General features: G+C 39.2%; 1 protein-coding gene across 1 annotated transcript; it reads left to right on the forward strand.

Annotated features, from left to right (window-relative positions):
* The first annotated feature begins 1,634 nt into the window (after positions 1–1,634).
* On the forward strand, positions 1,635–23,754 carry LOC104487005 (cytosolic phospholipase A2 epsilon). The gene is made up of 21 exons (XM_086750212.1): positions 1,635–1,661; positions 1,954–2,037; positions 4,734–4,806; positions 5,632–5,768; positions 7,034–7,165; positions 9,993–10,033; positions 10,484–10,526; positions 11,251–11,314; positions 11,859–12,025; positions 12,170–12,262; positions 12,615–12,652; positions 13,811–13,946; positions 15,488–15,624; positions 17,083–17,305; positions 17,966–18,080; positions 19,111–19,248; positions 19,761–19,868; positions 20,334–20,525; positions 21,068–21,234; positions 22,159–22,339; positions 23,516–23,754. The coding sequence occupies exons 1-21, from the start codon at positions 1,635–1,637 to the stop codon at positions 23,752–23,754; spliced, it is 2,535 nt and encodes an 844-aa protein (XP_086606338.1).

The following is a 23,754-nucleotide window of genomic DNA, read 5'->3' on the forward strand; positions in this document are numbered from 1 at the left end:
AATATTACTTAATTTAATTTATGAAATCCACAAAAGGCCAAAATGCGGAGATTGTGGGAAGGGTAGGAGTTGAGTGGGGAGCATGGTGTATTATTTAACTGGACAGGTAACTTTTAGTCTTGAAGAGCTGACGTGAATCCACTGTCATCAAACTGGCCCCTAAAATAACTTCAGAGCCTGAGATAAGTGATGTGATGACTGTCGTGTTCAGCCTCTTGTAACAGCATGAGCTGAATCTCTTGTTTAAAATCAGGGAGTGTTACTTCGAAAGTATTGTCATATAATTAAAATGAAATAGATCTCCATTGTAATAAGACTTCTCCATAAAATAAAAAAAAAACCAACCCAACAAAAAACCTGTAGCGGGAGCTCATCACACTTTTTTTTTTGCATAGATTACAGCATAACCTAAGGCAGGAACTTTTATGTATTCAATGCCTGAGTCTGTGAAAGACCAGACTAATTACAATGACGGTTTGAAACTTTATCGAAGGCAACTCTGCTCTACAAGACAGTTGAAATAAGTCTGATACTTTCATTAGAAATAGTTGAGAGTCAGGTTTTTTTTAATTTCATAAGAAGTCCTGCCGCTTCAAGAGGGGATTTTCTGTTTGACTTAGAAACTTGGAAATTCTAGAGAAATAAAATAAATCATTTTTAAGAAAAACTTATTTCAACTGCAATTTCTCAGCTGTTCAATAACAGCTGGTTTTAGTGATTTTAAAAAAAAATTAATGCAATAGCTTGCTTATGTCATATTTCAGTATTCTAGAAATGGTACTAGATACTTTTATTATGTATTGAGCGCTATTACAGAAAAATAATGTGAAGTTATTCTATAATGAAAGAGAAATCAGACCTGACAATTTTAACATGAATGTTTACATAGTTTGAAAATAAAATGTAGTTATTTGTGTTAAAGCTTATATGGGTTTCTAACAATTTAATTGAAGGCAGCACTTTTGTTAAAAGCATTTCAGTAACAAAAGCTCTTGCTGGCTCTGCTTACCGTGTAACAGAAATAAGAGAGAAGAAAAGCTGCAAGCTGTTTTCTTTTACTATATGCCACTGCCCATGAGAGCCAGCCTCCATGTTGTGGCTGTAATTTGTAGTGAACTTGGCGAAAACCCTTGCAATTGCCTTGGGAGTGGGAATGCTGCTGTCCAGATGTTCAGACCAAGCCATGTGGTGCTGCCAAAGCATAGGTATGGATTTTTAGGACTGGAGAAAGTGACAGTAGATATCAGTAGTTGCGATGTTCTGTTAGGTCTTCTCCAGTTTATGTGAGGGTTGCAACTGCCTCAGCATACTGCTCTGTGTGTGGTTATTCAAACCTTATGGTGGTGGATAACTAATTTATTTTGGTATTAACCTACAATAAAATGTTTGACCTGTTTCCTTCTTTCTCATAAATCCTTGTGGTGTTAAAAAACAAAAGAAGGAAAAAAAATCTTAATGTGCATAGAACAAGTCCATAATTTGTGCTTTTGAAACCAGTGGGAGGTGGAGCTATGAGTCAATCTCTACAGCTCTACTTCCCTGCCTCGGTTGTAAAATAGCATGTTCCAGGAGCACTTGCCAGCTGTGAGACATAAAGACTGGACCATTACAGTATTACCTTTTATGAAACAGAGATGGGATCATCAGCCTATGCACCTTTGGTAAGAGAAAGTCAGCAGTGGGGCAGGAAGATCTGTTTGGATATCTTGGTCGAGGTACATCAAAAGCAAATGTTTGTGGAATTTTGCTCCTTAAATGTCAAATAGGTCTGCAGTGGGCAGGTTTATTATTAAGAGCAGCAGATAGATGGTCGTGGTGAGATGGAGATCTCATCACAAAGAGGAGAAATGGTAGGGCCCTCTGCTGTTGGTGAATCTGAGCAGAAACTGAAAACTAGGAATTGTTGACTGCTGAGTTTCATCGCTGGTCCCTGTCTTGTCTCCTTGTCCCCAGGATCGGTTTGTCCAAGCAAACCCGCACAGGAAGATTGGAATCAGCAGGAGGAATCATGGAAGACGTCACAGCACTGAAGAGGAGGTACTGTTTAGAGGGCTGCATCTGGGTTGCAGGCAAAGGGCTGCAGGGTATGAGCAGTGGCTGTGCTACCTGCAATCTTCCATCAGCTTTTCCCATCTCTCCCTAAGCTTAACTGTTGTTATGAGAGGTGATATTTTTTAAAGGTTACTTAAGAGAATGTTTATTTCTTCTGTGAGCACGCTCTCCAGAGCGGAAAACCTTCACTATGACTTAGGGGTTGTGAAGGTGAGGAAGTTGATGAACTTGTGGTTTAGATACTGGGCAAGGAACCGGGAGAGCTGGATTTTAGTCTTGATTTTTACTGTGGCATCACTATATGATGGTAGTCATACCTTGTAACACCCAAGGCTCAGCCTTCAAATTGTTTTTTCTTTGCTTTATGGAGGCAGATCAGCAGATAAAATGGATTATTCAGTGTCTGCCACTTAAAATAATTCTGAAAGCAAATTTTTATGAAACTGAACTGGTAAAAGGTGTTAAAAGGTACTGAATGTGGTACGTACTGGTTATGTAACAAATTATTCCCTTTTCTGAGTAATGGCTGATTTAAATTATATTAAATGATAGCTTAAAAATTAAAAATTGTATGATGTGGGTTTTTTCTCCCTAAGTTTCCTGAATCTGTTTCCTAGCTGTATTCAGTGCAGAAGTATGAGGCTAAGTCTTTGATAGATCTGGGAGAGCAGTGAACTCACTACCTGCTAGCACTATGGAATAATAATTGGATTTGTGTCTGCTTATTTTCTTAGTCATCCAACAATCTTATGAATAAGTTTTCTCCAAACTCCTGGGTATGGATGGTACTAAAGCTGAGAATGAAAAAGTAATCCTTTCTATTTGGGGTGAAAAGTTGAGCTTTCAGCAATTTGGATCATCTACTTCTGTCATTCTCTATCACCAGAAATGCTACTCCCCAAAATTCTCCTGAGATTGATGAGTTTCTTCCAAACCTGCTGGTGTTGTTCAAGTAGCACTTTCTGAGAGAAAACTATTGGCTTGAGAATTTTTCCAGTGGGCTGTAAATAGCATCTAGCATGGTGGCTTACTGCTTTTTAGATGGTCAGTCTGGTCCTGTCAGGACACTGGCGTATCAAAATAAGAAGACAGTTTCTCAGAAATAATGATGCTTTGAAGATTTAATTGCTCCTTTCAGTGTAATTAATGGAGCTGCTGCTTCTGTATGTAGGATTTTACTCCTCCAGTCTTCAAGATTGTCTTGTTTTTCCTGTAACCAGTGATAGGGTTGTGTGTAGCTGTGATAGGGAGTGGAGGGAGAAAAAAAAAAATTGAGAGGGTTGTGCAGCCTTCAAGCTATTACCCTGAGGCGCCCTGTGCTATGGGGTGTTGATATATTGCTATACCTCAGTGCTTCAACTTGTTAAATCAATCAGGCCAGCCTAGTTTTTTTTCATGCAAGCATATTTTTAAAATTTATTATGCAAAAGTCCTGAATAAGCCAGGGCATTCTGAATCATCTCCTGTTTGTTTTTTATTATTTGTGTGTGTGTGTGTATGTGCCTTCATATGTAATTATAACTTTTATTCTTTCTTCCTTGTGTTTAATTGCATAATCTAGCACTCTGTCAATTTTACTCTCGGCCTATCAAATCTGTAATTCGATTTGTGTTTGCAACTTTCCATTTTTTTGCATTGTTTAGAGATTTTGTGATTCATACTTTCTTCAATTCTGGTTTTCCTGCAGCTCCTGGTTTATGTATGTATTTCAGTTCTGCATATTGTGGTAACATGTTTTCATTTCGATCAATGTAGACCATATCTGTGGATGATAGGTTATCTTTATTCAATGTCATACAGAGCCAAAAAAAAAAAATTAAAAAACTACAAATTCTTCTGCCTTATGTCATATAAAACTTGCACTGAAATGCTAGAGCTGCCTTACTGGGAGCTGGACCTGCATGTGAAATGGAAGAATGCTTACTCCAAGCCTCTGATTTCAGCCTTCTTCTAGCTGGTGTAACTGGAAAAGGTTTGGAGTCCCACAGGGGGTTGTTCACTTCTAGAACTGTTCTCTCCCTCTTTTTTAGTCGTTTATTTCCTTTTAAGGGTCATGTATTTTGGTAGAGTGAAGAATGTTATGGTGTTAACGTATCCCATAGTCAGATTGGCCAATAGCAGTGATATTTTGACTGGGGCATTAAAAAAAGGAGAGTATTTGTCCTCTCTGCAGTAGTGTTACATGGCAGCAGTACCTGCTAGAGGAAGAAACATGTCCCATGACCTGCAGGCTGGCACACTGGGAAGTGTTGTGCTGCAATCTGTTGTGCTCAGACTGAAATTTGAGGAGCAAGCCCTATAGTTTGAAGGTAGCTGGATTTTACAGGGACAATTATGTAATGACTTTTTTGTGAGAACTATCTTGTGATATTTCTTACTACTCTTTGCATTAAAACTTAATCTCCAAAACCTAAATCTTTAGAAAACTTAAACATAAATGATTAGTAAACATAGGTGGAATCCAATGTTATATGGTGCCAAATCACAATAAATAATTTATTCTCAGAAATTGTCTCAAATAGTTAAAATTAAAGCATATTCACTGCTTTAATAAGAGAATGACTTATGGTTACTTGTTTTCCAGATATCTTTTCCTTTGCTATGCTATAGGATAGGTTGTGTTAGTTGTATCTGATTTATTTGCTACTAATTAAAATTTTTTTTTTCTCCTTATTCTGCAGCCAGAAGTGCCTCAGTTGTGCTGGCTTACTGTAAAAATTATAAGCATGAGAAATCTCCACAAAGCAGATCTGTGTAAGTAGCACTGGCAGCATGTTTATAGGTTAGCAAGAAAGTCACTGTCACCTGAATTTAATGCTCTTGTACACCTGCTGCTTGGATTACAGTAGTGTCTCAGATTTATTGGCTGAATAAGTTGCATCTGTTTTCATTTTCATTTAGACTTAATTAAAATAATTTAGAAAACATTAATGATTGATAGAAATAAAATAGAATAGAAATTCTGTGTTGGGAAAGAAGTTACCCTTCCTTTCACTGGCTGTGCTGTGATGTTTCCCTTTCCCCTAACTCTTCAGTGTCCCTTTATCCACGAGTTGCCCGTTTTCCTTTTGAAAGGGGCACCTTAGTGAAAGGTACAGGAAAAATCAGTAGTTGTGTTGGGTGCTGCTGTGTTTGTGTCTTCATTGCTGTTTTGCTGGGGATGACTTGCACACTACAATTAGAACCAAGTAAAAAAATCCCCCAATTCTTCTTTTTTTTTTTTTTTTTTTTTGAAAAAAAGTGAAGCCTCAGGAAGTGAAATTGTATATGAGTTTGCTTGGACCCTGGCAAATGTTTGAAAATAGAAGTAAAAAAATCAGAAAAGCCAGAATACTTCAGTACTGTTGAAAATTAATAATTTGGATTTTATTACAAAGTAAAATCAGTGGTTTAAAATTTACTTTTGTTTAGAATTGACATAAATGTAGGTAGAAAAGTTAAACAACTCTAAACTCAGAATGTTTTCCTTTGGGTCTAATGTAATATTTAGGACTCCTCAGAGGTTAATCTTTTTTCCCTTGACTGGGCAAAAGAGGTAATTAAAAAGTACTGCTGTACTAATTATGTATGTTAACACAGTGAGCCAAACTGATTGCTACGTGAAGCTGTGGCTGCCAACAGCTTCATGTCAGGAAGCCCGAACAAGAACTGTACGCAACTGCAGAAACCCTGTCTGGAATGAAACCTTCCACTTCATGATAATGAGTGAAGTAAAGGTAGGATCCACACCTGTGATAGTGAGCAGACGCTTTCTAAAGGGGACATCTTCACCTGCTGTGTGCAGAAGCTTTATGAGAGCCCTGAGGCTCCTCTAGAGGCTTGAACTCAGTTATGTTGAAGAATAAGATGGTAACAGGGAGATACAGAAAGTGTCAGAGAGAGCATGAGAGATGCTGTTTCCTACCAGGAAGTAAATATACAAGCCTTGGTATGGATTCTCTGACTGACTGCCCTGACTGACATCTATCATCTTCTAAGCACTAGAACCTCATGAATTGTATGGGAGGTTTTATCAGCTCTTTAGAGGATTAGTTATATTTTCCCTATATGTAACTGTGAAGGCATTTTTTTTTTCTGTAATGTTGCCATGAGCTTGTAATGCTTACTTTATACAGTAACAGTGATGCTGTTTGTAAATTTTAAGAGGTCCCATAACTTAATGGTGTTTTAATTTTTTTTTTTTAAATATCTTTTAGTACCAACCATTCCATCATTAAACAGGCATCTTTTCGAAAGGCTATAAGAAAGCAAACCTTACATGTGACTTACAGACTTGTAAGAGAACGATGCCTATCCTACGCTTTGTAAGTTCAGTTGTGTAAGCTCAGAGTTATGTATCATCTGGAATAAAGTTGAGTGCTTCTTTCTGTCCCAGAGCAGTTGTAAAAAAAAAAAACCTGTTAAAATGTTTGTAGAGTTAATAGAAATAGATTACCAGTCAGAGTGCAAGTGATACAAAGTCTAGACAGGGGTTTAGCTTCCTATGATTTAGTAGTTCTGCACCTTCTTGCACTTCTGTGGGAAGTGCAAGGGGAATCACTACAATTTAATTCTTATTAAAAGAGTTTGTTAATGTGCTTTATCTTAGCCCTTTCAAAGGGCTAAGTGTTTTCCCTCTATCCTTACTTTCTGCTAATATGCTAAAATTTCTGAAGATAGTTATTTTGAATCCATCCAGGAACTGATGCAGCATGTGTAATCTCTACTCTGCCCAGTGCATATTACCATAATGTGTGTCACTTATGCTGCCTTTCTTTTGAGCTCTTGTTCATTGCCAAATGGGATGATTTACCTCTTCTAGGATTAGTCCCTGACTTTGCAGTCTGAGCCACAGGGGCTGCGAACTGGGCTCCATGCTGGCACAGATGGCTGTCCATATTGAACAACATGAGGGCTGCATGCTGACTCTTGCTAGACCTTCCTTTTGGGCTCAGTAGTCCCAGAATATGGCATTTATCTCCTCCTCTGCCTCTCTCCTCAGAACATCCTGGAGCTGACAGTCTGCGATGAGGATGCTTTCACACCAGATGACCAGCTTTTCACTGTTTACTTTGATGTAGCTAAAATCCAACCTGGTGAAAAAGTTCACCTGAATTTTGAGTTGAATCCAGAGGTGAGAAATTAAAAGACTAGTGAAATTAAGTGGATAGATAAAATAATACTCCTGATCACAATTTTGTCCCAAGCTACTACCCATCTTAAACAGTAGAGTTGTTGTCACATGCAAAGAATTTGTTAAAAGTACCATATTAAAGCATGAAGTTAAATGCTTAGGGTTAAATGCCTTTCTGGGCAGCTGCCCTGATCCTTTGGCCAGTAGCTCACAGGGGTACCTCCGCTCGGTTTCACCAGGGATTCTGTCCTGTGCTTTCAGGCAATATGCTTGGTAAATGATATATTCCAATGAAAATATCTCAGTTTTTTTTTCCTCCTTCTGATAAACAACAAGGTGTTGGGGGGGTGTTGTTTTTTTTTTTTTTCTTTTAAATTATCAACAAGTCTGTTTATGATCTTTTGTTACACGATTACAAATGTGTTTTAGGAGGGCTGAGCCAGTGCAGAATAGATAGGGCTTGATGAATGAAAATCTCCTTGATATTTCATTCTTTTCTTCTAGGTCTATGTGTGACCCAGGAGTTTTTTTTGCCTCTTATGTCTCAAATAATATTGTGTTTGGTTGTACTAAAGAGGGCATAAAGAGTTTCTTATGAAATGTTTGGTGGGTGAAGTTGCTGAAAGGACAGGTGGAGAAATCACACCCATCTGTTCAGAGAGCAAAACATGTACTTGGATTACTTTTGGCAAAATATAACACCACCTCTGCTTGGAGGCTGTGTAGTAATGAAGCTCTGGGCTTGTTCACACGTCTTACAAGGGCTTGAGTTTACAGTTCCTAGGAATTGTGTGTGCTCTGTTTATTTCTAAACCACTGTGTCAGACGGGCTGTCTGGAAAACACTCTTGCGTTTCTTGTTCTTTCTATTACTACCGCTTTGGAGAGTGTTTGTTTATTAACTACTCTTCTAGAAAGCCTGTCCTTACTGGATATTTCAATATACCTGCTCCAGCTGTCTATGGCCTTCCTTAGAATAAGCCTCATGTGACTGAGATCATTTGAGCTGTGATGCAAGCCATGAGTTTGCTCTGAGGCACGTGCAGAGCTGGCTTTAACCCATTGGCTTAGCAAAGTGGAAGTTGGGGAGATAAGACAAGGTGAGCTGTGTCTCAGGAACGTCTTGGTTGAGCTGTTGTTATTTGGATCATGGCTCCTACTCAAATGCCCATGAGACATAATAGATTATGGTCTGTAAATGCATTTTTAGAGTACTTAGTGTTATTTTTTTTTTTAAGTGACTTAGTAATGAAACATGCTGGGCAACATTAATAACAGGCAGTACTGCCACCTCTGCCCATAATGATTTCTTTAATCTACCGAGGTATCTCAAAAGAAGGGATGAGGAGGCTCACTGAGTAATGTCAGAGCATCAAAGTTGCTTCCTGCTGTGCCTTTTGCTCACTGTGTGGTCTAAAAAGTCTTTCTGTTGCTTTCCTCCAGATTTTTTCACCCAGAAAAATGTGAATGAGACTTAGAAATATAATTTGTGTGAGTGTGTGTACAACAGCATGAGAAGGGTGGGAACATAAGACAGGCACAATTAGGCAGATGTTATAAGGCAGGATCTCCTGAACATTTTCTGCTGTTCTTTGGACAAAGTTGGAACAAACTGTCAGTGAGTTTGGATAGTACAGACAGGTCACAATTTGATGCTTGATAATGTCTATCTTGCATCTCTGTAAGGTGACTGATTTCTAAAAATCAGTCCCTCAGCCTTCTGTTATAAACTGTTGCAGCCTCCCTAATTCTCATGAAACAGAGACTTTGGGAGAAATAAGCAAGCAGAACCACCTACTGCTGGGTTACATGCCACAGATCCAGCTCTCAGAGAAGCCCCCTGAGATGCCTCATTTACTGACATGAACTAGTAAATACTAAAATACTCACTCTTCACCTATACTGTAGTGATGATTTTACCTTGACAACTGTATTATCAGACTGGGCACGGTTTTCACAGTCTCATCACAAAGTTAGTCTGCTGTGCAGCCATACGGAAGGGATGTTTGGCAGTAAAGGTGAGTTCTTCTGAATATGAATGAAAAAATTCTACTGCCAGTTGTCAGAAAGAGATTTATATCTTCCACTAATAAGTGTTTTCCTCCCTGTGGGCGATATAGAATACATGTCTGATAAATGTTTTTGCGCCGTATTTCCTGGATTGGCTGTGTCCCATACAGACTGATCCAGCAAATGTCTGCAGTAAACTAATACGGTTATTCAGTCCCTCTTATGTTGCTGATGTGTTATTCTTTTCTTCTGTTGCTGTTGCTGTTCCTTACTCTTACACTCTTCCCCCTTTTCAATTGTCCCTTGTGAGCTCTTTCCCTCGTTCCCCTTCTTCTCTCTTCTTCCCGTCACCCTGGAAGTTTTCATTTTCCAAGTTGGTCTCTTCTCCCACCTCTTTTTTATTTTTAGTCACTATACTCTGCAAATTCTTTTGTTTTAACCCACACATACTCACCACCTGGGTCCATTTATTCTCAAGTATGTTCTTCGACATCATTCAACTGTTATACCTCCCTTCCTCGGCATTGATTGACCCATGTCTCATCCAACTTATAAATGAATAGCAGGACCTTCACCCTCTATTCCATGATACTTATTCTCCTCTTCTCCTTTGGGGGACAGTTGGTTTGTAAACAGTAGAGTGGTGGAGAGACATGAAATGAGAGTGGCCAAAGAAGGCTCTATCCATTTACATTATGATGCAGAGGGTGTGGGAGTAGCAAAACCTTGTCAAGAAGAGTTATAAAAAAAAATAATCAGAACTCTAGCAAAGGAAAAAATTTATTCATTTATTTTCCTTAAATGAACTTTATTTTCAGAAACAGGAAGAACTAGAAGTGGAATTTCTACTGGAAAACATGTGAGTAAAGCTTAAATATTACAGAATTTGTCATCAGAAAACTTAACATTTTTGAGAGTAGTAATGCAGCATTGGGGAAGTTGCTCTGTGTACCTGTGCTCAGACATCCCATCTCAGCATCTTCCCCGTGGTTGCTTTTCTCTCCTGAATCTGGTGAAATCCCTCCTTAAGCCACAGTCTCACTTAATATTTATAGCTGAGGGTGGTGGGTGTTTATTTTGTAATTCAGCCTAAGAAGAGATGATGCTGATCAGGGAAGGTAAGAAGGAGGGAGTGTCCCTGGGAGCTATAGGACTGTGACCTGCCAGCGAGCATGAGATGGAACTGAAAGACAGAAGTGCTAATGGTACTTGGCAGCTAGGAAAACTGAGCTCAGAGAACTATTTGCATTTAAAATATTAATGCTCATATACTCACCCTTAAATCAGCCTTTTTATTTTTGCTTTTCAGTCCAAGTGTATCTGAAAACATCGTTACTAATGGCGTACTAGTGGTAACTGTTTTGGTTTTTTATGCTTATATTCTTACGGTAAGGCAAAAATGAAGGATGTAGTTGGAACAACTATGCCTTTAGATGTAGCCTTTACTCTTTTTCAGATGAGACACAGATGTGATTGTAAAGTTTTGAATTTGGACAAGCTCTCTGCCGCAGTGCCAGTGAGCTGCTCATTGATGAAATGGCAGTAAACAAGGAAACTTTGAAAGGGAGTGAATCCAGTGTCGCTGCGGAGTTTATTAATTAATGTCTTTCTTGGAGCCGAAGGCTCTTTTCACATGTCCAAAGTACTGTGTGGTGGTGCCCTTGTGCTACTATTTCCTCCTATGCAGCACTCTCTTGAGAAATTTCAGCATCATCCCAAAAGTATTAAAGTACACTCATCTGTTCAGTTGTTCTGCAGAGCTTGGAGATGTCCTTCAGCTCACTCTTCTGTACACAAAAGTTAAAGCATGGTCTAGATGAGGAGAAAAATTCCTTCTGTTAACTGTTGAGAATTTAATTATATTCAAATGTAATGGGACAGATCTCCAGCTATCTTAGTTCCCTTGACCACAGTACTGCTTGCATGATGTATACCAGCTGAGAATCAGCCTCTGCAATTTCTTCATGTTCACAGGATGTCATGGCCTAGCCTGATGCCTCTAGAGGACCTCTAGGTCCCCCGTGAAGATCCTGAACTGTTTCTGTAACCGATGATTTTATTGCTTATCTCTTCCAGTCTCGTGAAGTTTCCTGTTTGGAAGTACAGGTGTATGAAAAGAAAACGAGGAGCCCTTACACAAGTGAGGTTTTTGATTCAAATAGTTTGTCACTGCTTTTTATGCTATGGAAGTTGCAGCTGAATCTAGATAAATATTTGATCAATTTTAGTCTCCTCTGTTTGCACGAGGGCTGCTTGGGGACTGACCTACTTGCTAATAGTGAGACTCCTCTGGAGATGACATGACTGTGTAGATTAAGTGAAACTGTGGAGGTGGCTGAAAGACTCAGAAACATCACTGCAGTGTGATGGAACAGAAATACCGGTGATGAGAATGGAAAGTAAAAGAGGGGAGACACAACTCAGGAGTGGAAAGACTACAATGGAAAATCATGGGGGGTGAATGCTGCTAGTGGCACCTGCTGGCCTAATGCATGCTCTTCAGGGAAAGCTGCGATGCTGAACTGGTTTTCTGCTGCTTATTCAGTCTGGTCCTTGTTCACACTGATTATGGGGGAGGGAAAACATTGTGGTCCAAATTAGTGGCTGAAACTTACTTGGGGCATTTTTATTTTTCATTTTCCAGGGCTAGATGCAGTTAACATTTCTCTGCGGTTTGCTTCTAGGGAGAGATTTCACATTCACAATGAAAGGATCCTATGAAGAAACCCAGGATATTTTTATAGGTCCTTGCTGTAGATGGGGAAGCACTGAAACCACTGTGTTCCACTACGTGAAGCACAGTCAACCCAGACTGCACATGATGCTGCCAAAGGAGCCTTTTTTCTGTCATGTATGTTTTGCTTATGGACTGATTACAGCTAAAGTAACTTTTGGGAGAAGCATGATGAATTAACCTTTCTCTGGTAGATTTCTACGTATGGGTTGTAAACAATTTTCTCCTTTATAATTGTTTTTTTTCCCCACCTTAATTCAGCATGGCTCAGCTAGGAGGGAAATGGATGTAAGTGGTTCCCTGGCTCTCCCTCTCCGTTCTCTGGACTTGGGAAAGAAAGTGACAGTGATAAAAGTGAGTAACCTTTGACAGCGTTTGGAATTATTTCAACAAGTGTAAGCTGTGTCTATGTGATAATTGGTCCCTTATTATTTTTTTTTATTAAAAACTTATTACTTGAGTATGTGTATGCTCAGCTCTGCACACACTTGAAAGTAAAACTATTATTCAGGGAAAAAGTAGCGTATTCAGAGTTTCTTATTGCTTTAAAATATTTTAAAAGCAGAATCTAGTGATGATTGTGTGCAGAAAGACTGAGATTTATTACTAGAGTTTTTATCTGAATAATTGCTAATACTGTAAAACTTGCTTTTGCAAACTTTCACTTCTATTTAAAATTTATAGTATTTTCATTCTTGATTCTCAGGGTGAATCTTATGAGGTGTCTGTGAAGGAAAAAGATGGGTAAATATTTTATTTCTTTTGAATGAGTACTTAGGCCATCTCCTATCCTTTTGTAGTATCATCTTTAGATGAAAGGAAGCTACAGCTTAAACTAGCTCATTTCAAAATCAGGAATAAAGATTGCAATTGGTTAAAGAGAACTAAAATATGGGGAAGAGTTAATAAAATGATACATGCTTTTGAATTGATTGGTAAGAGTTCAGCAGAGAATAGGTGGTAGGTAGTCATGGGGTATAATGAGTCACAACGTTTTTCCTAAAGTTGATGCTTCTTAATGTTGATACTTAAGAATCCCTCTGTCTTGTAACCTTTATCTATAATACATACACATTTTTAGGTAACACATTTCTAACATGTTTCTAACGTCGTTATGCATTTACCAGTCCCCTAGAGGTCGTTTTTCAATGAAACAAGCAGACTAATTAATTTATTGACTAGCTTGCAGTAATTTTGTGAAGGGTAACATTACCCCCTACTGATCATTAGCTGCATTGCAAGTGCTAATTACAGAGTGAGATGATAAATCAGGTTTTTACTGAATATTAATTATGAGTCACAGAAGGGACAAAATACCTTTTGACTGAAAAAAACCCTGAAACAGTAGCCCTGTGAAAATAGAAGTTATAGAATTAATGGTGCACATGATGTTCATAATCATGAACATGAAAGCACACATCTTTAACTCAAGTATTTATGGCACAAATTCTTAGTACAGGTAAACCGAACACGGTATTAGGGTCATTTTGCTTGAAGCATATTAAGTTTTGGTAAATGCTTAGGCCCCGTTTGCTCTTCAGGAAACACATAAATAGCAAGAGAACGTGAAGAGGTGTCCAAATTTCAGAGCTCAGTGTGAAACAGCTTGAATTCAACTGTGTTCCTTGGTTTTCTTCAGCAGTGAATTTGATTCATTTAACTTCTTCATGATTGAATGAAATAGTTCAGGACAGGATTCTGGTCTAAAATCTCCACAGGAAGGCGGAAATACAGGGCCTGTGATATTTGTATACCTGCTTTCAATAGGGGAACCTTAATGTGCATGGAAGTATTCTTTCTTTATACTGGTTTATTATTGTAGCTGTTTTTGCTTGATGTCTCAAGTAGTAACTCAAGAAATGACTTAGAGATAACATGTCTTATTCTGATCTTATGCTCTAGTTGCAAGAACTTAGATTTGCGTTTGGGGTTTGATCTATGCGCAGAGGAGCAGGATTTCATCTGTAAAAGGAAGAAGGTGGTTGCTGCTGCTCTGAAAAATGTTCTTCATCTAGATGAAGACCTTCAGGAGGATGAGGTATGTGGGACAGCATCTTGGGAAGTATTCTGTCCCACTTTCAACAAAGTGGATTTGATGTACTTACATGACTGCCCATATAGCTCTTCCACATCTTCTAGAATAAAATGTATAGGCCGGAGTGTCACTTGTACCTAAGACCATATTCAAGAATTTCTGGCACAGAGGATGAAAGAGGAACTGTCAGGAGGTCAGTTATAACTCCTTTACTCTCTGCCAACCTCCATTCTCACTCATGGGCACCCAAAGAAGCTGTTTATGGAGATGAACATATGTATAACCAAGCTTGGAGAAATTTGGTTGCTTGGATGGAGACCACTTCTCCGTTTGGCACCTCTCCCTTTCTAAGCTGCTACACAAAGTTCAGAGAGAAAGGCTGCAACTCTCCCTTAGCACATTGGTACAGCAGCATCAGTCTTTTGTGTTTTTCAGTGTGTTACCTCTTGATTTCTCCTCTCCTGGAGGAGAGGAGACTCAGGGGTAGCTGCTCTCTTACTGGAGGACAGTAACATGTTGTGGGTCTGTGGTGCTTGGAGCAAGTGTCAGCGAGATGCTCTTCTGCAAGTGGGAGAATGTACCTGTGTGGGATTGCCTCCACTGCTCTGTTTGACTCACCCACCCCTTGATGCTGTGTGCAGGACAGCATTTATCAACCAAGTCAAAGTATTAATGAGCTTAAATATCAAGGAGAATAGGACTTGTTGTTATTAAATGAGAGTAAAGGGTTATTGAGTCATATTAATTAAAAAACAAAAAACAAAACCCCCAAGTAGATGGTAAAAAACAATGAACACAAGAGAAGGAAGCAGATTTAGACTTGATGTAAGGCAAAAAAAGATTTACAGTGAGGAGAGTGGAACACTGGCACAGGTTGTCCAGAGAGGTGGTGGATGTGCCATCCCAGGAAACATTCAAGGCCAGCTTGGATGGGGCTGTGAGCAACCTGATCTGGTTGGAGATGTCCCTGCTCCTTGCAGTGGGGCTGGACTAGATGACCTTTAAAGGTCCCTTCCAACCCAAACTATTCTATGATTCTGTGTCAGGGAAGTGGGAGATAATGTGGATAATAAAGAGGATGTTAAAATAAATCTATAAAGCTTGGTAGCATATGCCTGGAGAATAGCAACTGTTGTATATAAACATAAAGGAAGAAAAAAATGTATAGGTAGTTTTTGCTCTGCTCCTCTGACCTCAGTTTTACTCAGGATTTTAAAATGTATTTTGAGGGAAAGACATGAGGAAAAATGAAATATATCCAGCAAAGTCTCTTTACAAATCTGAAAATAGACTATGCCATACAAGAGCCATGCTTACAGCTTCTAACTTACCAAAGCATCACTGATCAGGAAGAAGCTTTCAGCAAATGCTAAGTCCCAACAAATTTTGCACAACGCAAACATGCACCTAAGCGCTACCGTGAAGACAGTGAATTGAGTCCAAACCTACCTGAATTGGGACGTTGCTGTTACTTTTTCTACATGCCTGTCATTTCTCTGTTTCATCTGGTAATGAATGGCTCTGTGCCTTCGTGTGTTGAGCAGGTGCCAGTGGTGGCAGTCATGACCACAGCAGGGGGAGTGCGATCCATGACGGCTATGTTTGGCAGTCTTCTGGCTCTCCAGGAATTAGGTGTTTTGGACTGTGTCTCATACATCAGTGGTTTATCTGCCACAACGTGGTAAGGAGAGTTGGGCTTGTTCTTGCTGTTTGTGTCAGCAGAGTGATAACCTGGTGAAGCATTTTGCCTCGCTGACGAATTTTACCTAGCATCATGGTGGGTCTTGGCTTCCTTTTGGTGCTCACTCATTTCATGGGACCACTCAGTGCTGTACCCACTATTTCTTCTAGTGAAAAGAAACACATAGAGTGAGAACTGTTGTGTTTCTATAATTGCACTGAAGCGTTTACAGAAGCTAAAAGAAAAGAGCATAAGCCCAGGTAGTTTATCTGTATGAAAATTCTGTATGACTCAGGTCCATTTCTTATTTCCCAGTTACCTGGCAGAAAAGATTCCTATGTTAAGATGAGAGGTAGAGGTGTCCTGATGTTTGACTTGAAATGAAAAGTGGTTATTTATGGCTATCAACAAGGGACTGAATAGGGCCTGGTAAGCCGAAAAGTTGGCATTTTCTTGGAAATCTAAGAAAAGGGGATTGCTTCCTGGGGGAGAAGTAAACCTTTTGATTGCCAGTGCAGACAAATCAGATGTTAATCATGAGTCAGAGAAGATGCTGCAGATGTGCAAGAGGAGGAATACAGCTGGAGTCCTGGGACTTGAATCTCTGAAAGGATGCAGACTGGGTCCCCGAGCATGCTTGAGAGCAATGAGGAAATGAAAGTAGGGAAATAGTGTTTTCTTTTCCTTTGTGTGTAATTCTTGGGTTATCTAGTTGCATGTAACACTTCAGAAATCCTCTTTTAGTAATTGTCTGGCTCAACTCTTACATGGTTCTGAAAAGGAGAATTTAAAGGAAAAGCACTGGGAGACATGGAGAGTCATGCACATAACGCTGACTGCCTTGCATGACTAGCAGGAGTCTAGAACTTGAAAATATATTGCCTGTGGAGATATTTTGGTCTAAAAAGATACATGAGACAGAACTAGAAAAAGTGGGATGAGGATGAGAAGGGATGATGGGAATCTGCCCAAACTCTGGGAACTAAAATCTCAAACAGAGTGGCCTTGTGTATGCCAGGAGTCTGAAGTGACCCACCTGCTGCATGCCCAAGGTGGGGAGCTCTCGCACTTGTCCACTGCAATTTTTGCTCCTGAACTCCTGCTTAACGTTTCACACAGTCTCTGAAACAGCTGAGGGAACTGGCCTCAGACAGAAGCTGTGGCTTGAACCTGGACAATCAGAGAGTAGTTCTAGTAAAAGCTTGTGTTACATTATGGGTGTTGCTTTATTACTCTTTTGATTCTGAGAAGAAACAAGCTTTTGATTTTGAATGTATCCCTGCAGCAAAAATATTGTTGTACAGTGTAAATTCCACCTGAGCTTTGAACCACTCTTCCAACGTTAAAGTTGGAGGGCAAAGAGCCTTGTGTATCCTGAAACAAAATGCTTATGTGTGGTATAAGCCCATGAATTGTCACGTACCCAGTGGTGAGCCACAGTATGGTTCTTTTTACCAGGACCATGGCAAAGTTATATGAAGATGTGAATTGGTCGCAAAAGGATCTCAGAGGTCCGATTGGTGATATCAGGAAACGTGTGATCAAAAGCAAACTGCACTGTTTCTCGTTGGATCATATGAAATACTATGAGAAGAAGCTTTGTGAAAGAAAGCAAGAGGGGCACAAACTGTCCTTTACAGATTTATGGGGACTCTTCATTGATTGTATGCTACATCATCAGGTATTATATCTCCATTCCTTATTCCAGAGGATTTCTAACTTCTCATGTCTGAAGTTCTGGATTCAGTTATAGGAAAGGCTCTCAAAACTTCTGTGAGGTCTTTCTTTGGCTTTTTAGAAGAAAAATAACACAGTAAGCCTAAAATGTAAGCATATAGGGGAAATGTCTGAGCATGTAAAAAGTCAAGGTGTTAATGAAACTGATTTTCCATCTTTAATTTCAGATCAAATGAGCATTCTAGTAACATACAGAGGAAAGGTGGCTCTGACAGAGCTAAGTTCAGGCATAGTAATATATAGCCATACCAGGAAACAAAACTGTATTGAATGAAATGGTCCCTTGTTGAGTTTTATCTGCAGCACCTCCAAGCTAGCTAAATATCTTTCTTTCCTTAAAGGAAGTCATATCCTAGTGACTGTGCAGACAAATTTGTCACATTTTTGCTCTCTCTCCCATTCCAAAATTCCTAGAAGCATCAATTATAAAGCTTTGTCAAAGACAGATTACAGACAACACATGAAGGCATTTGTGTGGTCAAAAAACTGAAGGACACATAACAAAATTCGCTGGGGTTTAGGAGCTGTTTCATTGTTAGTCCGTGCTTAGATACCATATTAAGTCCACACATCTTTTATAATGACTTCTGTTCTTTATAAACAGGAAAGTACTCACAAACTCTCTGATCAGCAACTGGCAGTAAATCAGGGGCAGAATCCGCTGCCCATATATCTGTCCCTCAATGTCAAGGATGACTTTAGCACTCTGGATTTTAAAGGTAATTATTATTATACACACTCCTATCAATCTAAGGAGTTTCCTTTTAATGCTGGGTGAATGCCAAAAGCTTTTACTGTAAGTTCAAGCTAGTAAATATTTTAAATATTTTTTTTTTCTTGTTTTCACATCTGGGTTCTGATTTGGATGAAAAACATGGACCTTAATACTATGGCAGGGAGATACCTGTGCAAAGACACTGCCCTGTGAAGGGCAGAGATGCTGTTAGCTGGCAGTCTTGAGAGCCACCATTACTGCTCTTTCTCTCTCATCTCCTACAGCCTCTTTCTTTTACTCCTCATAGCATCTTTCAGCTGCTGGGGTTCCTGCCCAGGCAGCAGTAGCCCAAGAGAGCTGTGAAGAGCTGGGGAAGGAGGGCAAGGAAGGGAGGAGGAGGAGAGATGTGAAGGTGGGTGAGAGCTCGAGGCAAGTCCCAGCAGCCAGAGAGGGATCTGAGGAGGGGCAGTGCTCTGTGCCCTGATCAGTGATGCTGACCACTATGTCCATGGCATTTTCTGGCCCAAATAAAGCAGGAGGTCCTGCAACTGAACCTGATCATCTGCTTCTAGGTACAATCTGCAGTCCCAGGGTGATCAGCTAAGGTTTGTGTGGGCTTGGGTCAGAGTTTTTTTCAGCTTCACAAGGCCGTGTTTATCAGAGTCTAAGAATGAATGGTAGCTGGTGTTGTTGCTGACTCAGAAGAACTAAAAATATCACGTCTTGCACAGGGCCTTAGCAATTGGTAGACTTTCAGCCCAAACTTTTGCTTTCCAGTACAGAAATTGACCTGAATCTCAAGCTGAATGGATTTTTACAGTGTTAACAGAGGAGGTGAATTTAACTTCTCCATTTATGAATCTAAAATGCAATACATTGAAGGGCACTTGTTTGTTTCCAAACGTGGTGGTTTGAATTGTTACCAACATGCTGAAGCTACAGGCCTTGTTCTTCCAGCTTTTGATTTTCTAAGCTGTTATTTTTACATGTGTCCAGGTGGCTGCAATAAGTCCTTCTTGATGCCTTATTTGCAGAGTGGGTGGAGTTCACACCTTACGAGGTGGGTTTCCTGAAATATGGGGCCTTTGTTCGTTCAGAGGATTTTGGTAGTGAGTTCTTCATGGGTCACCTGATGAAGAAGATCCCAGAGTCCCACATCTGCTTCTTGGAAGGTGATTTACTATCTCAGAAAAAACATCTCCTTTATAACCACATAGTTGCCTACACAGAGTTGGCACCTAGTAACTACTGTCTGCAAGCAGCAAAACTAGTACATCAGATAATGTATCTGATGCAATTTAAATCTCAAATGAACCAGTCAAAAGTGACAAAAGAGGAAGCAAATTCTTGAGACAAATGCAATTAATTTGCTGTACTTCTTAGGTTAGACCAAAACAGAACACACATATTAGAACTGATCTTTTGAAGTATGTACAATCACAATCTGACTGTTATAAACAGCCAAGTTTCTAAAATGGCCTACTCATAAACCAGACATCATGTGGAATGGCATGACATTGGATATTCTTACTAAAATTAACAATATTTCGTAACTAAAGCAGTACTAATTTAAACAATCACAGAGACTGAATCTAAGTAGGTTGCCATAGCTGTGCTCTAAAAATCCAAAGCAGTATTAAATATATGGTTTTTTGTTTGGTTTTTTTTTTTTTAAACTTTCAAGGTACATGGAGTAATATATTTTCTCAGAATTTTATGGATGCTGTCTACCTCTCGGGTCACTCAGAGGACTTCTGGCACAGATGGACCCGAGACACTGAGCATGCCATTGGTTAGTTATTTGGATTACTTTTAACTTGCATCTGCATTGTCTTCACACCTCTCTGAAATATGAAATCTGACATTTGGTAAAGGGTTTGGTTTTGTGTCCTGTTTCTGGGTTAGGGGACACCAAGCCTTTGGGAATTAAGGAAAACCAGGAGAGAAACAGTTGTGCTGGAAAACAGGAAAAAAACATTGTGCTGCTTACTATGCAACATACCTGGGGATTTTTCTTAGTCACAAGAGGGTTACTCTGCGTCCTTTGGGGAGAGAGAGGGCAGGTGGGGAGCAAGGTGATGCTGTGACACTGAAACTCACCTCTGCCCAGAACAGTCTGCATGACAGTGCCTACACCCCATCACCAATGGGCTTGTGGTGGTTTGGCTGCCCAGCCCCTCTTCCTTTGTTGTTATTAGTATCATAGAAGCACTCTAAACAAATGCAGACATATACCCTCTTCTTATTCTTCCTACAGAGGAACACCCTGCTCTGCCCAAGAAGCCTCATGAACAGACAACTTGCTTATCCATTCCCAAAGGTTGCCTTTCCAATACTCTTCGAGAAATGATGACTGGACGGCCAGTGGTTTCAACTTACCATAATTTCCTCAAGGGCTTGCAGCTACATAACAAGTATTTAGAGAATGAGAGCTTTTGCATGTGGAAAGGTACTAGTAAATTGTTTTAGATGCATCTTTGAAGGTGATTTGAGTGCTGATACTTGCTGAGGACAAATATTTAGATAAGTTTTGTCATTAAGGCAAATTTTGATTAATATTATTTGATTAATATGTTTGTGGAATGGTTTTTGCTGAGCCTCAGATGATTTACTAATGATCTTGTTTCTGTCATGGAGAAGCCACAGCAGGCTTGCTTGAATTCTGTTCTTCCTAGGAAAAGCCGCAAAAGAATGACTTACATCTTCTGCTGAAGCTAAATAGCCACAAATCTACACCAGTTGAAAAAGCAGCTTAATATATCACTTTGGATGAAGCTGTGTCTCAGAACTGCTCCCTCTTACTGATCTCGGAGTTTAACTGTAGATACTAAAATTGTGTCAAAGACAAATATTTAACTGTGGATTTTGTGTCAAAGACTAATATAAGTGTGGGCTATCTTTTATTTTATTTTTTTTTTTTAATGCTGATTTGGAAAAGAATAGGCTTGCTCCTGAAGTAATTAATTGATAATGTAAGTTTTTGACTTTCAGACACAGTGCTGGATTCTTCTCCCAACCAGCTGAATGAAATGGGTGACTACCTCAAGCTGGTAGATACAGCTTTCTTCATCAACACCAGCTGCCCACCCATTCTGAGGCCAGAGAGGAAAGTGGATGTCATTTTGCATTTAAATTACAGTGGAGGATCACAGACTCTGGTGATGTTTTGAAGTAGTGATTACTTATCTGCTTGACTCCAACAACTGAATTATCACCTTTCTCTTTTTTTTTCCCTTTTTTTTCTCTATTCTTTTTACTTTTTTTTCTTTTTTCTATTTCCCTTTCTTTTTCTTTTTTTTTCTTTTTTTTTCTTTTTTTTTTTTTTCCAGAAAATGGTCTTGTTTTTATTAAGTTAAATGATCGTATCAGTGATACTCTTCAACATAAGACCATAATGTCACTGTCTTTATTGGGGCTATTTTCAGTAGCTTTCTGGGACACATGCATGGACGTAGACACATATTCTGTATATCTGTGCAGATTTGTCATTGTGGTACCAAGTTCCTCAATAGTTAGTTAAATAGCTTTTACAATGTATTTAGTTAATACATAATTTTGCTATATTTGAATGAAAATTTAGAGTTTTTCTTTTATGTTTGACTCTTGATGGTTGCATAAATTTGAGTCAGACTTTTGTTTTGCTGTGTTTGAAGAAACATTGAGGGGCATACATGATTGAAATTAATGTAATTTATTTGTAGGAGTACATGAAAGCATTGTTTGTGAGATGCATTTAATGCAAACACTCAAGAACTTGTGACCTAAGATAACACGTGTGATCAAAATGTCCTGATCTAATTCCCACTGTGCCCACTAAATCACAAGAGTTATCTGAATTTCATATAAACTTCAGAAAACAGTACTCTTGCTTTAAAAATGTACAGTATTAGCAAATCAACCAAATTTCTATTACCTCAGGTATATAAAAATCAATAGGGTATGATTGTTCCAGTGGATAGTTAGCTTGCTTGTAAACATATAAATTAATCACAGATTGCCTAGTGAAGCAAAATATCAGTTAGGGGGCTTGGTAACCTTATTTCCACCTCTTTGTGCTGCAACTCTCCTCTTTGTTGAACCAGCCACTGGACCTATTTTCAGACTACTGTTTGGAGCATGGGATCCCATTCCCTGGCACAGAGCTGAGCCAGGAAGACCAGGAACACCTGAAGGAGTGCTATGTATTTGACGACAACTTAGAGGCACCGGTCTTGGTCTATTTCCCACTAGTTTGTGATACCTTCCAAAAATACAAGGCACCGAGTAAGTTAACAGCATTAATCAGTCATTTTTTTGAGGTTGTCACATCCAATCTATCTATATAATTCATCCCTCTTCTCAAACAAGAGACTGACGAGCTTCTCAGTTGGTTGAGTTATTATATTCACAGTTCTGTTGTGATGGATATAATGTTGGACAGCTAATCAGAGATTGAATTTAAGGGTGTCAGAATTTAAAGCATGAATAGCTGTAGTTTGAGTCAAACCCCATTATCTGGCATCTGGGACAGCTTACTTTGATTAAAAAAAGGACAGGATGCAGCTGGTAAGTTACATCCACTGGTAACTAACACTGTCACTTAGCAGTCCTATACTATGTTCATGTTGTTAACAAAGCTAGAATCCTCTTGTTACTTTGTTTACATGAAAAAATTTGAGTATCAAAGTGCTGAAAACATATAATGAAGAAAGGATTTGCCAGGATAGCAAGCTGCTTTGCTAGCTGTGATTTTTGAAAAGTTGCCAGATTATTTACTGTAGTTCAGTAACGGCATATGTAGTGACCTGTTTGTTTCACCAAAAATTTGTCACTTGACAAATTCAGTTTCCATGTACAGATACTTTTGAATGTGTCAACTCCAATTTTCTTGTTGCCAATTTAGTATGGAATCCATACTAAATTAGTATGGAATTCTTGAATCCAGGAAACTTTCCTCAAAAATTGAACAAAAATCTGTGTACCAGCTTGTTGGAAAAGACCTCATGTAGTTCATCATCTTCTTATTCGTTCTACTGCATGTCCCTCTCAGCCACCTGAGAGGAAGAATTCCCAATCCAGGAGCTTTCTGGTGTCATTTTCTACCAATTGGTAGATAAGGAGCTATCATCTCAGTACCCAATGGAAAAGTTAAAAATACAAAATTCCAAATCTGAAAAAGTGAAATATTCTCACGGAAAACTTGAATTTAGAGAGGAAAGCATTTTGCATGGAAAAGTTTTCTGCCAGTCAGTTCTGGATCAGCTGTGACTGTAGTCAAGCAGCAAATTACTGGATTTTGTTAGTGCAGCAGATGTAGTATCCATACAGTAACTAAATCTTGAACGATTTTTCTGGGAGAATTCGGTTTCTTCTGGCTGTTACTGTGTATTTTGCACTGCCTGGTAGGAGTCTTCCACTTCAGTATCATTGCTGTGTTGAACTTTGCTGTTTTTACTTCAGATGTGGAGCGCAGTCCCACAGAGATGAAGCAGGGAAGAGTAGATGTGTGCAACCCTATCGCTCCCTATGGCACTGGTCTGCTTACATATACTGAAGAGAACTTCAACAAGTTGCTGAACCTGTGCAGCTACAACATCCTGAATAACAAACGTTTAATTCTTCAGGCTTTGCAAACTGCGGTGGAACGAAAGAAGCAGTTTAAAAACTGTTTGTCACCTCAGTTGTCTAAACTTTCTTAA

This window comes from Chlamydotis macqueenii, chromosome 5 (genome assembly GCF_036417535.1).
Source record: "Chlamydotis macqueenii isolate bChlMac1 chromosome 5, bChlMac1.mat, whole genome shotgun sequence".
In the NCBI taxonomy this organism is placed as follows: Eukaryota; Metazoa; Chordata; class Aves; order Otidiformes; family Otididae; genus Chlamydotis; species Chlamydotis macqueenii.